The sequence below is a fragment of the Orcinus orca genome, chromosome 7 (assembly GCF_937001465.1).
Source record: "Orcinus orca chromosome 7, mOrcOrc1.1, whole genome shotgun sequence".
Classification (NCBI taxonomy): domain Eukaryota; kingdom Metazoa; phylum Chordata; class Mammalia; order Artiodactyla; family Delphinidae; genus Orcinus; species Orcinus orca.
The window spans coordinates 62,287,843-62,310,183 of NC_064565.1; the positions used below are offsets into that span (position 1 = coordinate 62,287,843).

Sequence of the window (22,341 nt, forward strand, 5' to 3'; positions counted from 1 at the left end):
GTGAACTGGAAGATCAGTAGAAAGTTCCCTGATTGAAACAGAGGTAAGAGTTTGGAAAATATCGACAAGAGTGTGAGAGCCATATAGGACTCACTGAAAAGGTCTCATATATATGTAGTTGGAGTCCCATCAGGAAAGGAGAGAGAGAATATGGAGGGGCAAAAGCAAGATTTGAAGAGATACTGGCCAAGAATTTTTCCAAACTAATAAAAGTCATCAAGCCACAGCTTCAAGAAGCTCTGCAAATCCCAAGAATAAATAAAAGGAAACCACACCTGGGCACATCGTAGTGAGATTGCTAAAGGGGGAAAATAAACAGAAAATCTTAAATTCAGTCAGAGAGAAAATATATATTATCTTCAAAGGAACAACTATAAGACTGACAGATAACTTTTCAAAAGAGAAAGAATCTGGAAGACTATAAAATGACATCTGTAAAGTGATGGAGAAAGATAATAACTACCAATTTAGAATTCTATACCCACTGAAAATATCCTCCAAAAGTAAAGTTGAAATAAAATTGAGAAAATTTGTCACTAGCCAACTGGCATTAAAAGGAATACTAAGGGCCATTCTTCTGGCAGGAAAAGTGATCTTTGATAGAGGCAAGGTAAGCAGGAGTGAATGAAGAGCAACAGAAACAGTAAATACGTGCGTGAAACTAAATGAATATTGTGTGTTTAAAATAATAATAATTTTATGACCAATGGCCATAGCTGCAGTGCTCAAATTCTGTTGTGCATTGAATTCATGTAGTACCAAGGCTGCGCTTCCCACAGGCTGCTCCTGGCCAATGACTGAAAGCAGCAGGGAGACTAAGGTAGGCCCATTCCTGGGGTCATTGGGCTCCTCTGATGGCCGACTCTGGGTCAAAGACTCCCTAAGGGCCTTGCAAAGCTTTCCTTAGGTGGCATTGCAGTCTAGGTCACTTTCACCGAACCTTTCTTCCCTCTCTAGTAAAGCCAGGCTCGGACTTCTGTCACATTCCAACTTCCTCCCCATTTTCTCTCATAGGCATTTTCCCTCATAAAATCCTTGTACATTTAATCTCATGTTGTGGCATCTGCTTCTCAGAGGACCCAGATGAACACAGCAGAATTAATGTATGAGAATAGCACTAAAAACAGGAGGCAATAATTGGAGTTAAAGTGTTACAAGGTCCTTGCGTTAACTAAGTGGTGAAGAACTAATTTAAGGCAGACTGTAATAAGTCAAGAGAAACTAATAAAATAATAAAAGAATATATAAGTAATAAGCTAACAGGGGAGAAATAGAATAATAAATACTTGTTAAATTCAAAAGAGGGCAAGAAAGGATAAAAAGGGAAAAACAATAGCTGGCATAAATAGAAAAGTAATAATAAAATGGTTGATTCTGTCCCATGTGGAATTGCTCTTATATGGTTTCTAGCATTGATGTCATGCTTTTAGAATGGCCATTTCACTGTACCAGAAATGGTTATCTACATCTTATATTTATAGTTTTATTTTTAAAATTTATAATTCTTCTGAAATTATACTAAAATAAAATATGAATTAGGATTACTGTTCTTTTCCTCACTTCTCAAATGATTACCCAGTGATCTCAACACCACATTTTAAATGAATTATCTTTTCTGTTGATTTGAAATGCCAACCAACTTTATCAAATATTAAATTCCTAAGTAAACCCAAGTGTAAATTAGATTACTGTATTTGTCCAGTTTCATTTAGAACCGTGTAAGTATACATAATAAGTGCCCAATACTTGCTTTATGAGCCAAAGGACGATATGAATGAATTTACAGGGTTTTTTTTTTTAATGTGGTAAGACAAATACTTCCTCATTATTCTGCTTTTTCAGAATTTTCCTGACAATCCTTGACTGTTCATTTGTCAAGGTTAATTTTACAATCATTTTTCCAGCTTCTCCCCAAAGAATCTTTTTGAGGTTTGATTGGATTTGAATTAAAACTATAGATTATTTTAGGGGAGAATTCACATCTAATAATGTTGCCTTCCTAGTCAAGAACAAGATATGGTTGTCCATTTATTGAATTTTTCTTTTCTGTTCTAAGTAGACTTTTGTAATTTTATTTGTCTAGGTTTTCCATATTGACATTTTTTGTTGTTGTTAAAGAAATCTTTTATAAACACTTGCTCTGTGCTAGGCATGGGGCCACATAGTGGCAGACATGATACAGTCTATGACCTTCTGGAACATAGTAACTGGTGGAGGGGAGGACACAAATGGTATTGTTCACTATTTGGTTGTTTCCCTTTTACCACTGTAAATCATGTGAACATCTTATTTATTAAGTTTGCATTTCAAAATTACTTCTTTAGAATAGATTCTGTAAGTGAAGTTGGACCTACAAAATTTGCAGTTTCAACCTAAATGAGAAAACAGTGTCTCTAGTTCTCTTCTATAGAGCCTAAACAAATTGTTTCTTAATAAGAACTTCTTTTCAAAATTTCAGATTGTTTTAATTACTTTTTTGTATGTTGATCTTGTATTCTGTGACTTTGCTAAATGAATTTACTGGTTCTTGGAGGTTTGTTTTTTGGGGTTTTTTTTTTTGGTTAGACTCCTTGGGATTTTTATGTATAGACTATCATGCCACCTGCAAATAGGGACAGTTTAGTTCTTCCTTTCCAATCTGTATGCTTTTTATTTCCTTTCCTTGCCTTATTGTGCTGGCTAGGACTTCAAGTGTTATACTGAATAAGAATGGTGAGAGCAGACATCCTTGCCTTGTTCCCAGTCTTAGGGGGAAAGCATTTAGTCATTTACCATTAAGTATAGTATTAGCTGTAGCTTTTTGTAGATGTACTTTGTCAACTTAATCAAGTTAAGGTAGTTTTCCACTATTCCTTGTTTGCTGAGAGTTTTTATCATGAATAGATACTGAGGTTTGTCATATGCGTTTTCTGTGTCAGTTGATATGATTCTCTTTTTTCTTTAGCCTGTTGATATGATAGATTACATTGATTTTCTAATATTGAACAAGCCTTGTATCCTGGGAATAAACCCAGCTTGGTCATGGTATATAATTCTTTTTATATATTGTTGGGTTCTCTTTGCTAATATTTTGTTGAGGGTTTTTGCATCTGTATTCATGAGAGATATTGGTCTGTGTTGGTTTGTTTGTACTGTCTTTGTTTGGTTTTGATATAAGGGTAATATTTGCCCCATTAAATGAGTCAGGATGTGTTCCCTCCTTTTTTATTTTCTGGAAGAGGTTGTGTAGATTTGGAGTTAATTCTTCCTCAAATATTTGGTAGAATTCTGCAGTGAAACATCTGGGCCTGGAGATTTCTGGAAGTTTTAAAGTCAATTTCTTTAAGAGATATAGGGCTAGTCAAATTATTTCATATTGAGTGAGTTTTGGTAATATGTGCTTTTCAAATAATTGGTCCATTTCTTCTAAGTTGTTAATTTATGGGTATAGAGTTGTTCATAGTATTCCTTTATCATGCTTTTAATGTCTGCAGGGTCTGTCATGATACCCCTGTTTCATTTCTGATATTGGTAATTTTGTAATTTGTGTTTTCTCTTTTTCTGTCAGTCTAGCTAGAGGTTTGTCAATTTTATTGATCTTTTCAAAGAACCACTTTTTGTTTCATTGACTTTTCTGTTTTCTGCTTTCAATTTCATTGATTTCTGCTTTTATCTATATTATTTCTTCCTTCTGCTTGCCTTGAGCTTATTTTGCTCTTCTTTTTCTAGTTTGTTAAGGTGGAAGCTTAGATTACTGATTTCCACTTGACTTTTAAGTTTTTTTCTGGATATTTAATATTTTTTTACTGGTAATATGAATGGAATATTTTTCTATTATGTTTGTTAATTGGTTGGTTTTGATCTATAAGAAAGCTGTTGAGTGTTTTTACTTATTTAATGGGACACCTCATTGATAGTCTATTTTTTTTCATAGTTTTAAAATCTATTCTCTTTGGTTTTTCAGGTAAGTAATTATATGTTAGTGATCCTATTTTAATTTTCTTGTCTAATTATACTTTGGGGAATATAAACTTTGTACAAGCATGAAAAATTAGGAGGTCATATAAGAAAATTGGGGAGATGTAGATACTTTAAAAAAATGACCTCATTTTAGTCATATATCAGCTGGTTAATGAAGCAAAGATTGCAGCAAGTTGTGATGGATGGTAGGAGGGATGTCCATTTTATCTGAATTTTCAGTCTGATGCCCCAAAGTTACAGGGGTTGCATAAGAAAGCAAAGGTAGTCTTAAACATAAAGATAATCACTGATGAACCATCTATTTATAAAATTAGTCCTCATTCAAATATCTTTCCCAATTTAACACTATCCTTCCTCTTCTTTGCATCAATATTTTTGTTGATGTCTCTTAATGATTATTAACACAATACAAATAAAATACAAACTGAAAGTCTTACAAAAGATGCAAGATTTCCAGAAGCCCATGAAATTAACATTAGATACTGATTAGGTCACATACAAAGCCATTGGCAAATAAAAAATGAACAGAGAGTTAGACCTATTGACAACTGAAGAAAAACTGAGAGCAGTAACACAACAAAGTACTTCAAAAGAAAATGATTTGAATGTTAAATAATTAAGAATAGATAACTAATAACAACCTGCTGTATAGCACAGGGATCTCGACTCAATACTCTGTAATGGCTTACATGGGAAAAGAATCTAAAAAAAAAAAAAAGTAGGTATATGTATAACTGATTCACTTTGCTGTACACCTGAAACTAACACAACATTGTAAATCAACTATACTCCAAAAAAATTTTTTAAAAGGACAAAAATAAAATTATTATACAGTAAAAAAAAAAAAGAATTAAGAGAGGGACTTGAGAAACTAGATGAAGTCCTCATATATTTTTGCAATCATTATCTGTATGATCATTCTGCAATAGTCAAAGTCGAATTCTCTTACCATTTTGTTGTAAAAATTACACTTGTTTCATTCTTTGTTCTAAGAATTAGCATATTAAAATTTTAACCTAAATTTTGTTAACTATAAGATTATGTAAACTTATTTTTGTATTTTAATTTCATTTTAAAGATCCAGTCAATCCTTTTCCTCCACTACATACCATGCAGTTTTGATTCTTATTTTAAATATGTTGCTTTAAGTGGCTATTTTCTGGTACCAATTTTCTTCTGATAATGAGAATTTCTTGCATTTATTCAAAGAAAAATTTTCAGACCTGTTCTGAAACTCTTCAGGAGAAATCTTTTTTTTAAAAAGAATTATTTATTTATCTATTTAGGCTGCAGCGGGTCCTAGTTGTGGCATGCGGGATCTTTTGTTTTTAGTTGCAGCATGTGGACTCTTAGTTGTGGCATGCATGTGGGATCTAGTTGCCCGACCAGGGATCGAACCTGGGCCCCCTGCATTGGGAGTGTGGAGTCTTAGCAGGGAAGTCCCAGGAGAAATCCTTTTTGAATTGTTAACTGTGGTTACCTTAATTGAAATTGGATCAGGGGACTTTCATTTCTTTATATTCACAGAGTTGTATATCCATGTCTAAATCTATCAATATCTGTCTTTCTGTCTGTCTGTGTCTATCTATCTATCCATTGCCTAGGACAGTGCCTGGCATTTAATAGGTGTTCAATAAATATTTGTTGAGTGAATGAGAACTAAACAGAGAAAATCCCATTCTTGTCTTGAGAGAATTTGTAATCTAATGGCAGAGATATGACCAATACAGACAAAAGATCAGGAATTTATAATCTGATGGCAGAGATAGGATCAAGATAAACAAAAGATAGGACTAATACAGACAAAAGACAGATGGAGAGGAAAAGTTTATTTAAGTTAAGCTTAGTAGTAAGTTTTAATTTGAAGGAGTCCTAATGTGATTCAGGGAGAATTAAGTCATAAATTTTGGAGAAGAGAATTATTATCATGTGAGAAGAAGATATTTTGGCTGCTTTTGGAGGACTGCATTGTGGAAGGGTAAGATTATTCATCTTGTCATGAGATAGATCCTAAATCACATCTTTGACTATGGATATATAGAGAAAGAAACAGAGCTGTCTGAGGGCATGATTGGCTTTTAAAATTTTTTGGTGGAAATGCCTTCCAAATATGGGATTCTGAGGTTCTCTGTAACCATGGACATGTTTTGTTTGCTAAAGAGATAGATTTTCTTCTATTTTTCTCAAAAAAATCTCCTTAAAATATCAAACTTTACCTATGAAAGCAGAAAACAGAATATAATGCCATTTATTTTCATTACACATGATGGACATTTAAATTTTTAAAGTAGTCCAGTGGAACTATGTACATACAAATTCCATTAGCCAATAATGTCTTTTGCCTCCTTCATTCCCACTCAGGTTACAGTTCACACTTTCATCCAAGAGTATTAATGTCAGGCATAGCAATTATATTACAGGAAAAATAATTTGTTATTTTGTAAAGAACATCTGGTATAATATTGGAAACTAAGCACAATATTCTCTTAATATTTGGTTCCCAGAATGGATAGACTCAGATAATAGTTATTATTGTCATTAGTTAATTGTTAACTACATACCTCTTAAAAATTTTTGGAAGGGCAGTGAGATTGAGTGTATTTTGCATTATTGATTTCGTCTTCTTAGGAAATAACAGATTTAACCTGTTACAATGTTTTGAGTTTTTGTATATTTTATATTAGAAAAAAATCTTCCTTGGGACAGTGCAGTGAGTCTAACAGTTATGGTACAAGATTTGCTTATAGTCAGTCTTACTTAATTTATACCTAGACCAATGTCTCATATTATGTATTATCAATAGAGAAAGCAGTTCATAATTGCAGGATGCCAACCTGCAAATGCATATGTATTTGATCGTCTTAAAATTCATTTCCCTAGGAAACATAACCTTTGAAACAATGATGGAAATTCTCCGAGATAAACCAAGTGGCATTAATATGGAGGGAGAATTCCTGACCACTGCAAGCATGGTTTCTATTTTACCTCAAGACTCCAACGTTCCTTGCATCCACTTCCTTACAGGGACTCCTGATCCTGAGAGGTAAAGTCACAAAATACTATAAACCAGGCAGGGGGTCAGGGGTAGGGTAGAGTCATTAGTTTGGTGATGATTTTGTCAGGCTAAATTTTTATTGCACAAATACCACAATAATTTTTGAATGCATTTTCTTTTTTTTTTAATTAATTAATTATTGGCTGCCTTGGGTCTTCATTGCTGCACGTAGGCTTTCTCTGGTTGCAGTGAGCGGGGGTTACTCTTCATTGCGGTGCGCGGGCTTCTCGTTGCGGTGGCTTCTCTTGTTGCGGAGCTTGGGCTCTAGGTTTCAGTAGTTGCAGCACATGGGCTCAGTAGTGCTGACTCTAGAACGCGGGATTAGTTGCTCCGTGGCATGTGAGATCTTTCCAGACGAGGGCTCGAACCCCTGTATCCTGCGTTGGCAGGCGGATTCTTAACCACTGCGCCACCAGAGAAGTCTTTTGAATGCATTTTCTATTCAGGTTTTAGTCTGTCATTTTCCTATGTGTATCATTGCCATAACTATTCTCATTCATATGGGACGAAAATGTTTATAGTTTCTGGTACGCAGTTATCCCTACTCCCTCTTTCCCTAACTATATTTAAAATTGTCAAGAAAAACAAGTAGATTGGGGCTTCCCTGATGGCGCAGTGGTTGAGAGTCCGCCTGCCGATGCAGGGGACGGGGGTTCGTGCCCCAGTCTGGGAAGATCCCACATGCCGCGGAGCGGCTGGGCCCGTGAGCCACGGCTGCTGAGCCTGCGCGTCCGGAGCCTGTGCTCCGCAACGGGGAGAGGCCACAACCGTGAGAGGCCCGCGTACCAAAAAGAAAAAAAAAAAAAAAAAGTAGATTGGTTTTCTAATGCAGATTTCAGTATTAAATATTAGATGATGAGTAAGAGTAAAAAGGTTAAATGATCTAGAAAATACATACATGTAAAACAAAATATCAATAGTTAAAGTTATATCTTAAGTAGGATATATACAGACTACCTTGATTTAAATCATTGGTGTCTCATAAAACTTAATGCACATTACATTTAGAAGTGATCTTATATTCACTACCTCTTAGTATTATAATCTTTCATATTATTAAAGATATCTTCCAGAAAAAGGAATAAAACTTGTGAATCCCTTATTAATACTGCTGCTTATTTTCATCCCAAATCCTAATGCTCAATCTGTTACATTGAGGATTGTTCTTACCCTCCAACTGTGGAATTTGCAGTAGAAAATGATGAACTATAATTTTACTTGACACTGTTTATATGCCAGGCCCTTTGTTAGGTTCATGGGAATATAAGGCTAAATAAAGTATGATCCCTTGCCCCAAAAGGAGATCCCAGTGTACCAGGGAAGACAGGCATGGGTATAAGTAGTATGACAGGAACAATTAGTATGTTATAAATTAGTAGAAATTAAAGGGAATCTTAGAAGATTTAGAATAATGCTGAATATTTTTTTTTCGGCTGAATATTTTTATATCCCCAGATACCAAACTTAATACTTTTTCTTCTAGATCTGTTTTTAAGCCTTTCATATTTATACCAAATATTTCACAACTATTGGACACCAGTTCACCCACATTTGAAGATTCAGTTAAAAAGAAGCCACAGTTTAACATTAAGCCTGACAGAAGACACCTACTCTACCAAAAACATCAACAGGCCTTGGAAATACTAGATAATAAGGAGGTATGATTAGATTATATTCTGCTTTATCATTAAGAATAACTTAAAATATGATTCAATCCATATTTTGAACTTTGAAATTTCAGCTTTCTTTCCTTTATATAAAAATAGGTTTAAAAATAGTTTAGATGCTTAGACTATAATAGAGCTATATTATTTTTGAACTTTGGTTAAAAAAATGGTTAAGAATATATTGCGAATTTAGAGAAATTTAGTATATTAAACATAATAACAATAGCTAACATTTATTGAACACTTATTATACACCAAGCACCATGGTACTGTTACATGGGATATTTCATTTAATCTTCACAACCACTTTATCAGGTAGGTACTATTTTTTTTTAATAAATTTATTTATTTTATTTATTTATTTTTGGCTGCACTGGTTCTTCATTGCTGCGTGCGGGCTTTCTCTAGTTGTGGTGAGCGGGGGCTACTCTTCGTTGCAGTGCGTGGGTTTCTCATTTCAGTGGCTTCTCTTGTTGTGGAGCACGGGCTCTAGGCATGTGGGCTTCAGTAGTCGTGGCACGTGGGCTCAGTAGTTGCAGCTCCCGGGCTCTAGAGGGCAGGCTCAGTAGTTGTGGTGCACGGGCTTAGTTGCTCTGTGGCATGTGGGATCTTTCTGGACCAGGGCTCGAACTCGTGTCCCCTGCATTGGCAGGCAGATTCTTAAACACTGTGCCACCAGGGAAGTCCCAGGTAGGTACTATTATCGTTTCCATTTTACTGATAAGAAATCTGAGACTTGGAGAGTTTAAGTAGCTTTTTTAGTGTATCTCACACCAAAAATTACAAAACTTCTAGAGGGGAGTTAACCTGGTCTCTAAAATAATGTTCTTAATCATATACCCTCAGATTAATTTTAATTGAAAGTGACTTGACACCCCATAGACTTAAAATAATAATTATTATAATGAGTTGAAGTTTTAATAAAAGATAAATGCTTATTATTTTTAAATGTAAGCATAATAAAAGATTAAACACATCACCCACAATCTCATCTCCAGAAACAAGTAGATATATAATTTGGGGGGACAGATAGATTGATGGGTAGACAAATAATTTTATAATGTTCATACCTCTTCAGCCTTCCTGCCCTCTTCTGTCTCTGCCCCAGAGATTAAAAAAATAGATTAGAAGGAAATGGAAGGGCTACCTAAAGGCCTTTCTCAGAACTCTCAACTCATTCCTTGCAATGAAGGAAAAGATTGGTCATCTTATACCTTTTCTCACCTGCTTCTACCAGCTTCGCTTCTGATTTTTATTGCCTATAATAACTTTTACTTTGTGAAGGTATATACATTTACATTCTTTCTACATTAAATGAATTTTCCTCCCCGGCAATTATTTACTTATTTCCTTTTTCTGTAGTATGTTTACATAGTTGCCATGCTTTTCTCTCTCCCACCCCCCCGGCCCACCCCCATGCTTATGCTTAAAGCAGAGAGCTCTGTACAGATCCTCTATTTGCTATAGATTCTTGACACTACTGCTTTTTTCTGAGACCAGTTTGTTTTACTTCTGACCTACAGTGTAAACACCTTTTTGTAGCCTAGTGGCATGGAGTGAGAGGCAAGTGTTTTGTTCTAGGAGCCTATTAAGTGCACTGACTAGGGCCCAGTGCACCGGGCCAGAAGTGTCATTCCCTCCATGGGCTTGGCCCATCCTCCAGACTCAGCACAGTGCTGTGAAAAATGATGAGCCCCTGGTTCTTCTTGCCTTTGCTCAAGTTCTTCAGTGATATGTTTCATGAATGTCTGCTCTGGAGGGATTTCTCCTCCTTTCTGAGCAGCCTCTGCACTGCTCTCATTGCTCATGATAGTTCTCAAGAGTTGTTAGCTCCCTTTTCCCCTTAAATACTGCTTCTGGGAGGTGGGTTTTGTAGACTTATTACTAAATGCCCGTTAAACTAAATTAAATTGCTGATTGACATTTTTCTAAGTAATAGTGAAATAAAATTTAAAAGCAGTTACTATTTTAGGCTGTATTTAATAGGTATTAAATGTTGATTGACAACGTGAAGTAGTGGAAAGACAATGGGATTTGAGGGAAGAAGTGTCAAAGACCTGGGTTCTAGTCCTGGCTCTGTAAATAACTACTTTTATGTTTTAGGGAGAGTCAGTCCTACTGGTAGTTTAGTTAACATTTCTTGATTACTAATGAGGTTGAAAATTTCATATGTTTATTGGCCTTTGTGTTTCCTCTTAAATGACTTGCCTGTTATTTTCCTTAGTCTGTTTTTCAATTGATTCTTGGTTGTTTTTGTCTTTTGACTCAAAGAGGCAAAAATATGTGAATAACTTTGTTGTGTAGCAAATTTTTAATCTCAGTTTGTTTATTTAACTTCTTTTGTCAGACAAGTTTAAAATTTAATCAGTTGCATTTGTTAGTCTTTTCCTTTAAGGCATCTTGATTTCATGCTTCAAAAGGGCTGCCTCACCTCAAAATAAATATAACTTCTGTATTTTCTTTCAAATACATATATGCATATTTGAAAAAAAATTAGTTGTTTATCTGGAATTTATTTTTATGGGTGTTATGAAGTAGGATTCTAACTTCGTTTTCCAAAGAGATGACCAATTATTCTAATACCATTTATTGATAAAATACATTTTTTGCACTGATATGAAGTGCAGTCTTTCTTCAGAAAAAATTGCATACAATTTCATACTGAAGTATAGGTCAAAGTTAAGAATCCTTGTTTTGTGGAGTTCTGCCCCATTATGGTTCAAATTTTAAAAATTATGCTCACTTTCTAGTAACTCTCTTCTTATACACTTTTTCTGTCAGTACCTACCCTCTAACTGATGATGGTAATTCATTAATAACTTAAAAATTGCTCCTTTCTATAAGAATCATGACCTTTCCCCCCCTTGTTGATACAAGGAGGAATCATAGAGAAAATGACTTTTCTTTTAGTTGCTCTTTCGCTTGAACGTCACTGTTCTATTTCCTTTGTTTAATCTGATAATGCTGGTTTTAAATGTAGAAGATCCAAATTCATGAAAATATTTCAGCTTCAGTTTTCAGCAACCTTCCCCATCCACAATTAATATCAAATTTTCAATTGACCTGTTATTTGTCTTTTAAGTTTCTTGCTTATAGACTAATACTACATAATTGTTATTGTATTTTCTACTAAAAATAACTATAGTTTGTGGTTAATAGATTAACTGAATCTAGAACAATGATTTTTCCCAAAGAATTTCATTCTTTCTTTATCTAAAGAATAGGAGAAGGGGAACTGAACCAGAAGTTGAAACCAGAATGAACAAACCTTGTCTGTAGAGGTGGTTTGGAATTTTGTTAGACTCGTGTGTGTGCATGTGTGCTCATGCACACATGTGTATCTGTGTATTTATTTATTTTTATTTTTTAATTGTTCAGGAAAAAGCCAAAACAATGTTGGACAACATGAGCAAACTGGAGAAGGAACTATTCAAAGAGATGGAATCAATCCTTCAAAACAAGCATCTTGATGTGGATAAAATTGTTAATCTTTTTCCTCAGTGTACAAAAGATGAAATTAGAATTTATAAGCCAAATATTAGTTCTTAGTGATCGCATAAATGGTCAGCAATCTTCCTCAAAATTAGAATCTGTTACCTTGGTAAATAATATAAATTAAGTTTGAGCAGATATGATTATTCTTTAATAGCATTCAGGTGATAGCTTGGCTATTAAAACTACATGTAGCCTTGATGAAATATTGAGAAAGAAAATAACATTGGAATTGGACACATATATCATGGATAGCCAGGTATCACTTTAGGTACCGACTTGTATTTTTTTTTCTAGCCACAATACCTTTTTAAAAATCACAGTAACTAAATATCCAATTCTGCATAAAGCATGAAACATTAAAATAATGTATACATTTATTATAATTATATATTGTCCTCAATTTTCTCAGTTACAACAGAAAGCAGATTTTTCTTTAGTAATGGAAAATATTGTCTCAACTAATAAGTTTTTTGTGCTTTAGGCAAGTATTAGCCAGCTCTAGCAAAATTTTCTAGATTTACACATTGTCTTATTCCAGTCTTTTAATTATGCAAATGTTTTATTAAACTCAGACTTGCTCTTTGTCAAGACTTAGCTGACCAGTGAGCTTTTAGCTCTAATTGTCTAGCATTTTGTCACCCATACCCCTTAACAGACTTTTATGTTAATATTTTTAGAAGAGCTTTCCTGGGAGATTAGGAAATGGAATAAGCCAAGACCTTAGGAGATATTATTTTGGTGTCTCAAATCTCTCTCATCTTTTACTTCCGTTCATTCTGTGAAAACAGGAACAGGAATGAGACAGTGGTGATGAAATAGAAATATTGGCATATTATGAACATTAAGAACGTTATAATATATATTATGAACATTATATATGAATAATAATACCTGTCCAAAGATTATAAAACTCTGTTAAAGGGCTTCCCTGGTGGCGCAGTAGTTGAGAGTCCGCCTGCCGATGCAAGGGACACGGGTTCATGCCCCGGTCCGGGAAGATCCCACATGCCGCGGAGCGGCTAGGCCCGTGAGTCATGGCCGCTGAGCCTGCGCGTCCGGAGCCTGGGCTCCGCAACGGGAGAGGCCACAGCAGTGAGGGGCCCTCGTACCGCAAAAAACAAACAAAAAAAACTCTGTTAAAGTTACACAGGGATTACCAAGTAAGACTCAAAGTTGGAAATATAAACAAAAGAAAAATCCAACTCAAAATAACACTATGTTTTTATTGGTTTCTAGAAATTTCCATTTTAGGTGTTTGATTGCATTATGATATTTATTGGTCACTATCACTGCAATTAGGATTATTACTAAAATAATGGATCATTATATTTAAAGAGTCCTCAGAAATTATTTTTTAAATTCTCTCATAAAAATCATAATCTGCCTGATGGCTCTTGTCTAATGCAGGGCTGCCATTACAAAAGAAAACTGTATCAAATGCTCAGTTAATTCTGGTTTGCCTTACATATAATTCAGTGATAAGTTCTTCCTAAATCATGAAGCCCCTTGGGCAACCCCCAAATGCCCCCCCTCTCTTTTTTAATATGTGAGGAAACTAAGGGTAAGCAGTTCATTGATTTATTTAGGCACAGAAACGTGCCTCTCTCTAGGGCCCGCGTGTTTTCACTTTCTCCTTTGACACCATGCTAGACCAAACTAGTACCAGGCTCTCACCTGGACCACTGCAGTTAAGTTCTTCTGCACCGATTTTTGCTCTTTATCTTCATCCACATGGGTCACTGCAGCTAGAGTGATCTATTAAAATTTTAAATATGTTCATGAATTTCCCTCCTAAAACTTTTTTAAAAAAATAGACTTTATTTTTAGAGCAGTTTTACGCTTAAAGCAAAATTGAGAAGAAAGTACAGAGTTCCCACGTACCCCTGTTCCTCTATCCTCCCCTCCACCATCAACATCCCCCACCAGAGTGGCACATTTGTTATAACTGATGAACCTACACTGACACATCATTATCACCCAAAATCCAGAGTCTACATTAGGTTTCACTCATTGTACATTCTATGGGTTTGGATAAATGTATAATGACGTGTATCTACAATTACAGTATCATACAGAACAGTTTTACTGCTCTAAATATCCTTTGTGCTCCACCTATTCATCTCTCCCTTCCCCTAACCCCTGGCAATCATCTTTTTACTGTCTCCACAGTTTTGGCTTTTCCAGAATATTGTATAGGTGGAATCATACAGTATGTAGCCTCCTTTTCAGATTGGCTCCTTAACTTAGTAATATGCATTTAAGTTTCCTCTATGTCTTTTCATGGCTTGATAACTCATTTCTTTTTAGTGATGAATAATATTCCACTGTCTGGATACCCTGGCTGCTGATATCCACTACTGAAGGACGTCTGGTTGCTTCTGTGTCTTGGCAATTATGAATAAAGCTGCTATAAATATCCATGTGCAGGTTTTTGTGTAGACATGGTTTGAACTCATTTGGGTAAATACCCAGGAACATGAGTGTTGGATGGTGTGGGAAGAGTATGTTTAGTTTTATAAGCAACTGCCAAACTGTCTTCTAAAGTGACTACCGTACCATTTTGCTTTCCTACCAGCAGTCAATGAGAGTTCCTATTGTTCCACATCCTCGCCAACATTTGTTGTTGTCAGTGTTCTGGATTTGGGCCATTCTAATAGGTATGTAGTAGTATCTCATTGTTTTAATTTGCATTTCCCTAATGACATATGATGCAAAGCACCTCTTAATATGCTTATTTGCCATCTATATTATCTTCTTTGGTGAGGAATCTGTTCAGATCTTCTGCTCATTTTAAAAAATCAAGTTGTTAATTTTCCTATCGTGTCTAAAACTGTAAAGAGTCAATGAGATAAGTCCCAATCCTTAACAACTATCAACAAGATCCTGCCAATCTGCCCCATCTATATCTTATTATGCTTTTTTTTTTTTTTTTTTGCGGTACGCGGGCCTCTCACTGTTGTGGCCTCTCCCGTTGCGGAGCACAGGCTCCGGACGCGCAGGCTCAGCGGCCATGGCTCACGGACCCAGCCACTCCACGGCTTGTGGGATCTTCCTGGACCGGGCACGAACCCGCGTTTCCTCCATCGGCAGGCGGACTCTCAACCACTGCTCCACCAGGGGAGCCCTATGCTTTGTTTTTTTAAAGTTTCTATTCTGCTCTTTCAGTTCCTTGAATGTGCCCACTTCCTTCATCATGACTGTACCCTCTGCTTGCACCATTCATTTCATGTGCTTTTAATATAAGTAGTTCTTTCCATCCTTTAGAGTTTTGCTGAAACATGACTTCCTCAGGGAAATTTTCCCCACTCAAGATCAAGCCTCTTGATACATACTCTGAGAGCCACATGTGATCCTGATCACAAGTGTAATTAAATGTTTAACATCTGTCTCTCACAGCAGAAGAAGCTTTATGAGGATAAGAACCATATTTTTTCCCACTGTTGTGTGCTTAATGTTCAACATTATGTCTGGCACAAGCTAGATGCTCAATAAACATTTAAATTAACATTCAAGGACTGATGGAGAGAATTTACACAGTCCTCTTCTCGGCTTGTAAAGTTGAGAAAATTAGCTAGACAATCTATCCGTACAACTTGATAGCCTTTTATAAGGCTGAGGTCAACCTATTCCCTTTTTCCATATTCAAAATAGGAATAATAACTCCCCAGATAAAGATAAGGATTATTATATTTATAAACAGCCAACTTATAAAACATTTTGGGAGACTTTCACTCTATAAATCCAATATGGTATTGGGCTTTGGTACTTCAGTGAGTAATTAATACCTTGTGGTATATTTTAGAAAATTTAAGGTTTTCTTAAATTTCATGTGTTTCTTAAGAGTAAAAAACATAGTAGCTGGGGGGACCTTCAAGATGGTGGAGGAGTAAGATGTGGAGATCACCTTCCTCCCCACAAATACAGCAGAAATACATCTACATGTGGAACAACTGCTACAGAACACCTACTGAATGCTGGCAGAAGACCTCAGACTTCCCAAAAGGCAAGAAACTACCCACGTACCTGGGTAGGGCAAAAGAAAAAAGAAAAGACAGAGACAAAAGAATGGGGACGGGACCTGCACCTCTGGGAGGGAGCTGTGAAGGAGGAAAAGTTTCCATACACTAGGAAGCCCCTTCACTGGTGGAGACTGGGGGTGGGGGTGGGGGTGGAAGCTTCAGAGCCATGGAGGAGAGTGCAGCAACAGGGGTGCAGAGGGCAAAGCGGAGAGATTCCCGCACAGAGGATCGGTGCTGACCAGCACTCATGAGCCTGAGAGGCTTGTCTGCTCACCCGCCGGGGCGGGTGGGGGCTGGGAGCTGATGTTCCAGCTTCGGAGGTCGGATCCCAGAGAGAGGACTGGAGTTGGCTGCGTGAACACAGCCTTAAGAGGGCTAGTGCGCCACAGCTAGCTGGGAGGGAGTCAGGGAAAAAGTCTGGAACTGCCTAAGAGGCAAGAGACCATTGTTTGGTGGTGCGCGAGGAAAGGGGATTCAGAGCACCACCTAAACGAGCTCCAGAGACTGGCGCGAGCTGCGGCTATCAGCGTGGACATCAGAGACAGACATGAAATGCTAAGGCTGCTGCTGCAGCTACCAAGAAGCCTGTGTGCAAGCACAGGTCACTATCCACACCCCCCCTCCCGGGAGCCTGTGAAGCCCGCCACTGCCAGGGTCCCGTGACCCAGGGACAACTTCCCCAGGAGAACAGTGTGCCTCAGGCTGTTGCAACGTCATGCCGGCCTCTGCCGCTGCAGGCTCGCCCCGCATTCCATACCCCTCTCTCCCCCTGGCCTTAGTGAGCCAGAGCCCCCTAATCAGCTGCTACTTTAACCCTGTCCTGTCTGGGTGGGAACAGATGCCCTCAGGCGACCTACATGCAGCGGCAGGGCCAAATCCAAAGCTGAACCCCGGGAGCTGTGCAAACAAAGAAGAGAAAGGGAAATCTCTCCCCACAGCCTCAGGAGTGGATTAAATCTCCCCAATCAACTTGATGTACCCTGCATCTGTGGAATACCTGAATAGACAACGAATCATCCCAAAATTGAAGAGGTGGACTTTGGGAGCAACTGAAGACTTGGGGTTTGGTTTCTGCATCTAATTTATTTCTGGTTTTATGTTTATCTTAGTTTAGTATTTACCTTATTATCATTGGTAGATTTGTTTATTGATTTGGATACTCTCTTCCTTTTTTAAAAAAATATATATTTTTCCTTTTTCTCTTTTTGTGAGTGTGTATGTGTATGCTTTTTTGTGTGATTTTGTTTGTATACCTTTGCTTTTACCATTTGTGCTAGAGTTCTGTCCTTTTTTTTTTTTGGTATAGTTTTTAGCACTTTTTATCATTAGTGGATTTGTTTTTAGGTTTGCTTGCTCTCTTTATTACTTTTTAATTTTAATACTTTTTTATTTTAATAACTTGATTTTTATTTTACTTTTTTCCTTCTCTCTCTCTCTCTCTCTCTCTTTCTTTCTTTTTTCTCCCTTTTCTTCTGAGCTGTGTGGCTGACAGGGTTTTGGTGCTCCAGCCAGGTGTCAGGCCTGAGCCTCTGAGTTGGGAGAGAGACCTCCTGGCTCCAAGTAATATCAAACGGCGAAAGCTCTCCCAGAGATCTCCATCTCAACACTAAGACCCAGCTCTACTCAATGACCAGCCAAACAACTAGCAAGACAGGAACACAACCCCACTCATTAGCAGAGAGGCTGCCTAAAACCATAATAAGGTCACAGATACCCCCAAACACACCACCGGATGTGGTCCTGCCCACGAGAAAGACAAGTCCAGCCTCATCCACCACAACACAGGCACCAGTCCCCTCCACCAGAGAGCCTACACAACCCACTGAACCAACCTTACCCACTGGGGGCAGACACCAAAAACAATGGGAACTATGAACCTGCAGCCTGCGAAAAGGAGACCCCAAACACAGTAAGTTAAGCAAAATGAGAAGACAGAAGTACACAGCAGATGAAGGAGCAAGGTAAAAACCCACCAGACCAAACAAATGAAGAGGAAATAGGCAGTCTACCTGAAAAAGAATTCAGAGTAATGACAGTAAAGATGATCCAAAATCTTGGAAATAGAATGGAGAAAATATGAGAAACGTTTAACAAGGACCTAGAAGAATTAAGAGCAAACAAACAATGATGAACAACACAATAAATGAAATTAAAAATTCTCTAGAACGGGCTTCCCTGGTGGCACAGTGGTTGGCGGTCCACCTGCCGATGCAGGGGACGCGGGTTTGTGCCCTGGTCCGGGAGGATCCCGCGTGCAGTGGAGTGGCTGGGCCTGTGAGCCGTGGCCGCTGAGGCTGCAGGTCCAGAGCCTGTGCTCTGCAACGGGAAAGGCCACAGCGGTGAGAGGCCCGTGTACCGCAAAAAAAAAAAAAAAAAAAAAATTGTCTAGAAGGAATCAGTAGCAGAATCACTGAGGCAGAATAACGGATAAGTGACCTAGAAGATAAAATAGTGGAAATAGCTCCCACAGAGCACAATAAAGAAAAAAAAAAATGAAAAGAATTGAGGACAGTCTCAGAGACCTCTGGGACAACATTAAATGCACCAACATTCAAATTGTAGGGGTCCCAGAAGAAGAAGCGAAAAAGAAAGGGACTGAGAAAATATTTGAGGAGATTATAATTGAAAACTTCCCTAATATAGGGAAGGAAATAGTCAATCAACTCCAGGAAGTGCAGAGAGTCCCACATAGGATAAATCCAAGGAGAAACACACCAAGACACATATTAAACTATCAAAAATTAAATACAAGAAAAAATATTAAAAGCAATAAGGGAAAAGCAACAAATAACATACAAGGGAATCCCCATAAGGTTAACAGCTGATGGTTCAGCAGAAACTCTGCAAGCCAGAAGAGAGTGGCAGGACATATTGAAAGTGATGAAAGGGAAAAACCTACAACCAAGATTACTCTGCCTAGCAAGAATGTCATTCAGATTTGACGGAGAAATTAAAACCTTTACAGACAAACAAAAGCTAAGGGAATTCAGCACCACCAACCAGCTCTACAACAAATGCTAAAGGAACTTCTTTAGGCAGGAAACACAAGAGAAGGAAAAGACCTACAAAAACAAACCCAAAACAATTAAGAAAATGGTAATAGGGACATACATATCAATAATTACCTTAAATGTAAATGGATTAAATGCTCCAACCAAAAGCACAGACTGGCTGAATGGATACAAAAACAAGACGTGTATATATGCTGTCTACAAGTGACCCACTTCAGACTTAGGGACACATACAGACTGAAAGTGAGGGGATGGAAAAAGATATTCCATGCAAATGGAAATCAAAAGAAAGCTGGAGTAGCAATTCTCGTATCAGACAAATTAGACTTTAAAATAAAGACTATTACAAGAGACAAAGAAGGACACTACATAATAATCAAAGGATGAATCCAAGAAGAAGATATAACAATTGTAGATATTTATGCACCCAACATAGGAGCACCTCAGTACCTAAGGCAAATGCTAACAGCCATAAAAGGGAAAATTGACAGTAACACAATCATAGTAGGGGACTTTAACAACCCACTTTCACCAATGGACAGATCATCCAAAATGAAAATAAATAAGGAAACAGAAGCTTTAAAAGATACATTAAACAAAATGGACTTAACATATTTATAGGACATTCCATCCAAAAACAACAGAATACACTTTCTTTTCAAGTGCTCATGGAACATTCTCCAGGACAGATAATATCTTGGGTCACAAATCAAGCCTTGGTAAATTTAAGAAAATTGAAATTGTATCAAGCATCTTTTCCAATCACAGTGCTATGAGACTGGATGTCAATTACAGGAAAAAAATCTGTAAAAAATACAAACGCATGCAGGCTAAACAATACAGTACGAAATAACCAAGAGATCAATGAAGAAATCAAAGAGGAAATCAAAAAATACCTAGAAACAAATCACAATGAAAACATGAAAACCCAAAACCTGTGGGATGCAGCAAAAGCAGTTCTAAGAAGGAAGTTTATAGCAATACAGTCCTACCTCAAGAAACAAGAAACACCTCAAGTAAACAACCTAACCTTACACCTAGAGCAATTAGAGAAAGAAGAACAAAAAGCCCCAAAGTTAGCAGAAGGAAAGAAATCATAAAGATTAGATCAGAAATAAAAAGAAATGAAGGAAACGATAGCAAAGATCAATAAAACTAAAAGCTGGTTCTTTCAGAAGATAAACAAAATTGATAAACCATTAGCCAGACTCATCAAGAAAAAAAGGGAGAAGACTCAATAGAATTAGAAATGAAAAAGGAGTAATAACTGACAGTGCAGAAATACAAAGGATCATGAGAGATTACTACAAGCAACCATATGACAATAAAATGGACAACCTGGAAGAAATGGACAAATTCTTAGAAAAGCACAACCTTCCAAGACTGAACCAGGAAGATACAGAAAATATAAACAGACAGATCACAAGCACTATTGAAACTGTGATTAAACATCTTCCAACAAACAAAAGCCCAGGACCAGATGGCTTCACAGGTGAATTCTATCAAACATTTAGAGAAGAGCTAACACCTATCCTCAAACTCTTCCAAAATATAGCAGAGGGAGGAACACTCCCAAACTCATTCTATGAGGCCACAATCACCCTGATACCAACACCAGACAAAGATGTCACAAAAAAAGAAAACTACAGGCCAATATCACTGATGAACATAAATGCAAAAATACTCAACAACTAGCAAAGAGAATCCAACAGCACATTAAAAGGATCATACACCATGATCAAGTGGGGTTTATCCCAGGAATGCAAGGATGCTTCAATATACACAAATCAATCAATGTGATATACCATATTAGCAAATTGAAGGAGAAAAACCATATGATAATCTCAACAGATGCAGAAAAAGCTTTTGACAAAATTCAACACTGATTTATGATAAAAACCCTCCAGAAAGTAGGCATAGAGGGAACTTAACTCAACATAATAAAGGCCATATATGACAAACCCACAGCCAACATCGTTCTCAATGGTGAAAAACTGAAACCATTTCCTCTAAGATCAGGAACAAGACAAGGTTGCCCACTCTCACCACTATTATTCAACATAGTTTTGGAAGTTTTAGCCACAGCAATCAGAGAATAAAAAGAAATAAAAGGAATCCAAATCGGAAAAGAAGAAGTAAAACTGTCACTGTTTGCAGATGACATGATCTATACATAGAGAATCCTAAAGACACTACCAGAAAACTACTAGAGCTAATCAATGAATTTGGTAAAGTAGCAGGATACAAAATTAATGTACAGAAATCTCTTGCATTCCTATACATTAATGATGAAAAATCTTAAAGAGAAATTAAGGAAACACTCCCATTTACCACTGCAACAAAAAGAATAAAATAACTAGGAATAAACCTACCTAAGGAGAGAAAAGACCTGTATGCAGAAGACTATAAGACAGTGATAAAAGAAATTAAAGATGATACAAACAGATGGAGAGCTATACCATGTTCTTGGATTGTTAGAATCAACACTGTGAAAATGACTATACTACCCAATGTAATCTACAGATTCAATGCAATCCCTATCAAATTACCAATGGCATTTTTCACAGAACTAGAACAAAAAATTGCACAATTTGTATGGAAACACAAAAGACCCCGAATAGCCAAAGCAATCTTGAGAAAGAAAAATGGAACTGGAGGAATCAGGCTCCCACACTTCAGACTATACTACAAAGCTACAGTAATCAAGACAGTATGGTACTGGCACAAAAACAGAAATATAGATCAATGGAGCAGGATAGAAAGCCCAGAGATAAACCCATGCACATATGGTCACCTTATCTTTGATAAAGTTGGCAAGATATACAATGAAGAAAAGACAGCCTCTTCAATAAGTTGTGCTGGGAAAACTGGACAGCTTTGTAAAAGAATGAAATTAGAACACTCCCTAACACCATACACAAAAATAAACTCAAAATGGATTAAAGACCTAAATGTAAGGCCAGACAATACAGAACTCTTAGAGGAAAACATAGGCAGGACACTCTATGACATAAATCACAGCAAGATCCTTTTTGACCCACCTCCTAGAGAAATGGAAATAGAAACAAATATAAACAAATGGGACCTGATGAAACTTAAAAGCTTTTGCACAGCAAAGGAAACCATAAACAAGA

The 22,341-nt window shown here is 36.9% G+C and overlaps 1 protein-coding gene across 2 annotated transcripts in view; it reads left to right on the forward strand.

Moving 5' to 3' along the window:
- Nucleotides 1-14,595, forward strand: part of SCRN3 (secernin 3) — a 36,752-nt gene extending 22,157 nt beyond the window's left edge. For both annotated transcript variants that reach the window (XM_004267328.3, XM_033423595.2), the window contains 3 exons: nucleotides 6,841-7,003; nucleotides 8,499-8,673; nucleotides 12,061-14,595. In XM_004267328.3, coding sequence (XP_004267376.1) covers nucleotides 6,841-7,003; nucleotides 8,499-8,673; nucleotides 12,061-12,231 — 509 coding nt within the window. In that variant the 3' untranslated portion in view covers nucleotides 12,232-14,595. The remainder of the gene's footprint in view (nucleotides 1-6,840; nucleotides 7,004-8,498; nucleotides 8,674-12,060) is intronic.
- Nucleotides 14,596-22,341: the final 7,746 nt, after the last annotated feature.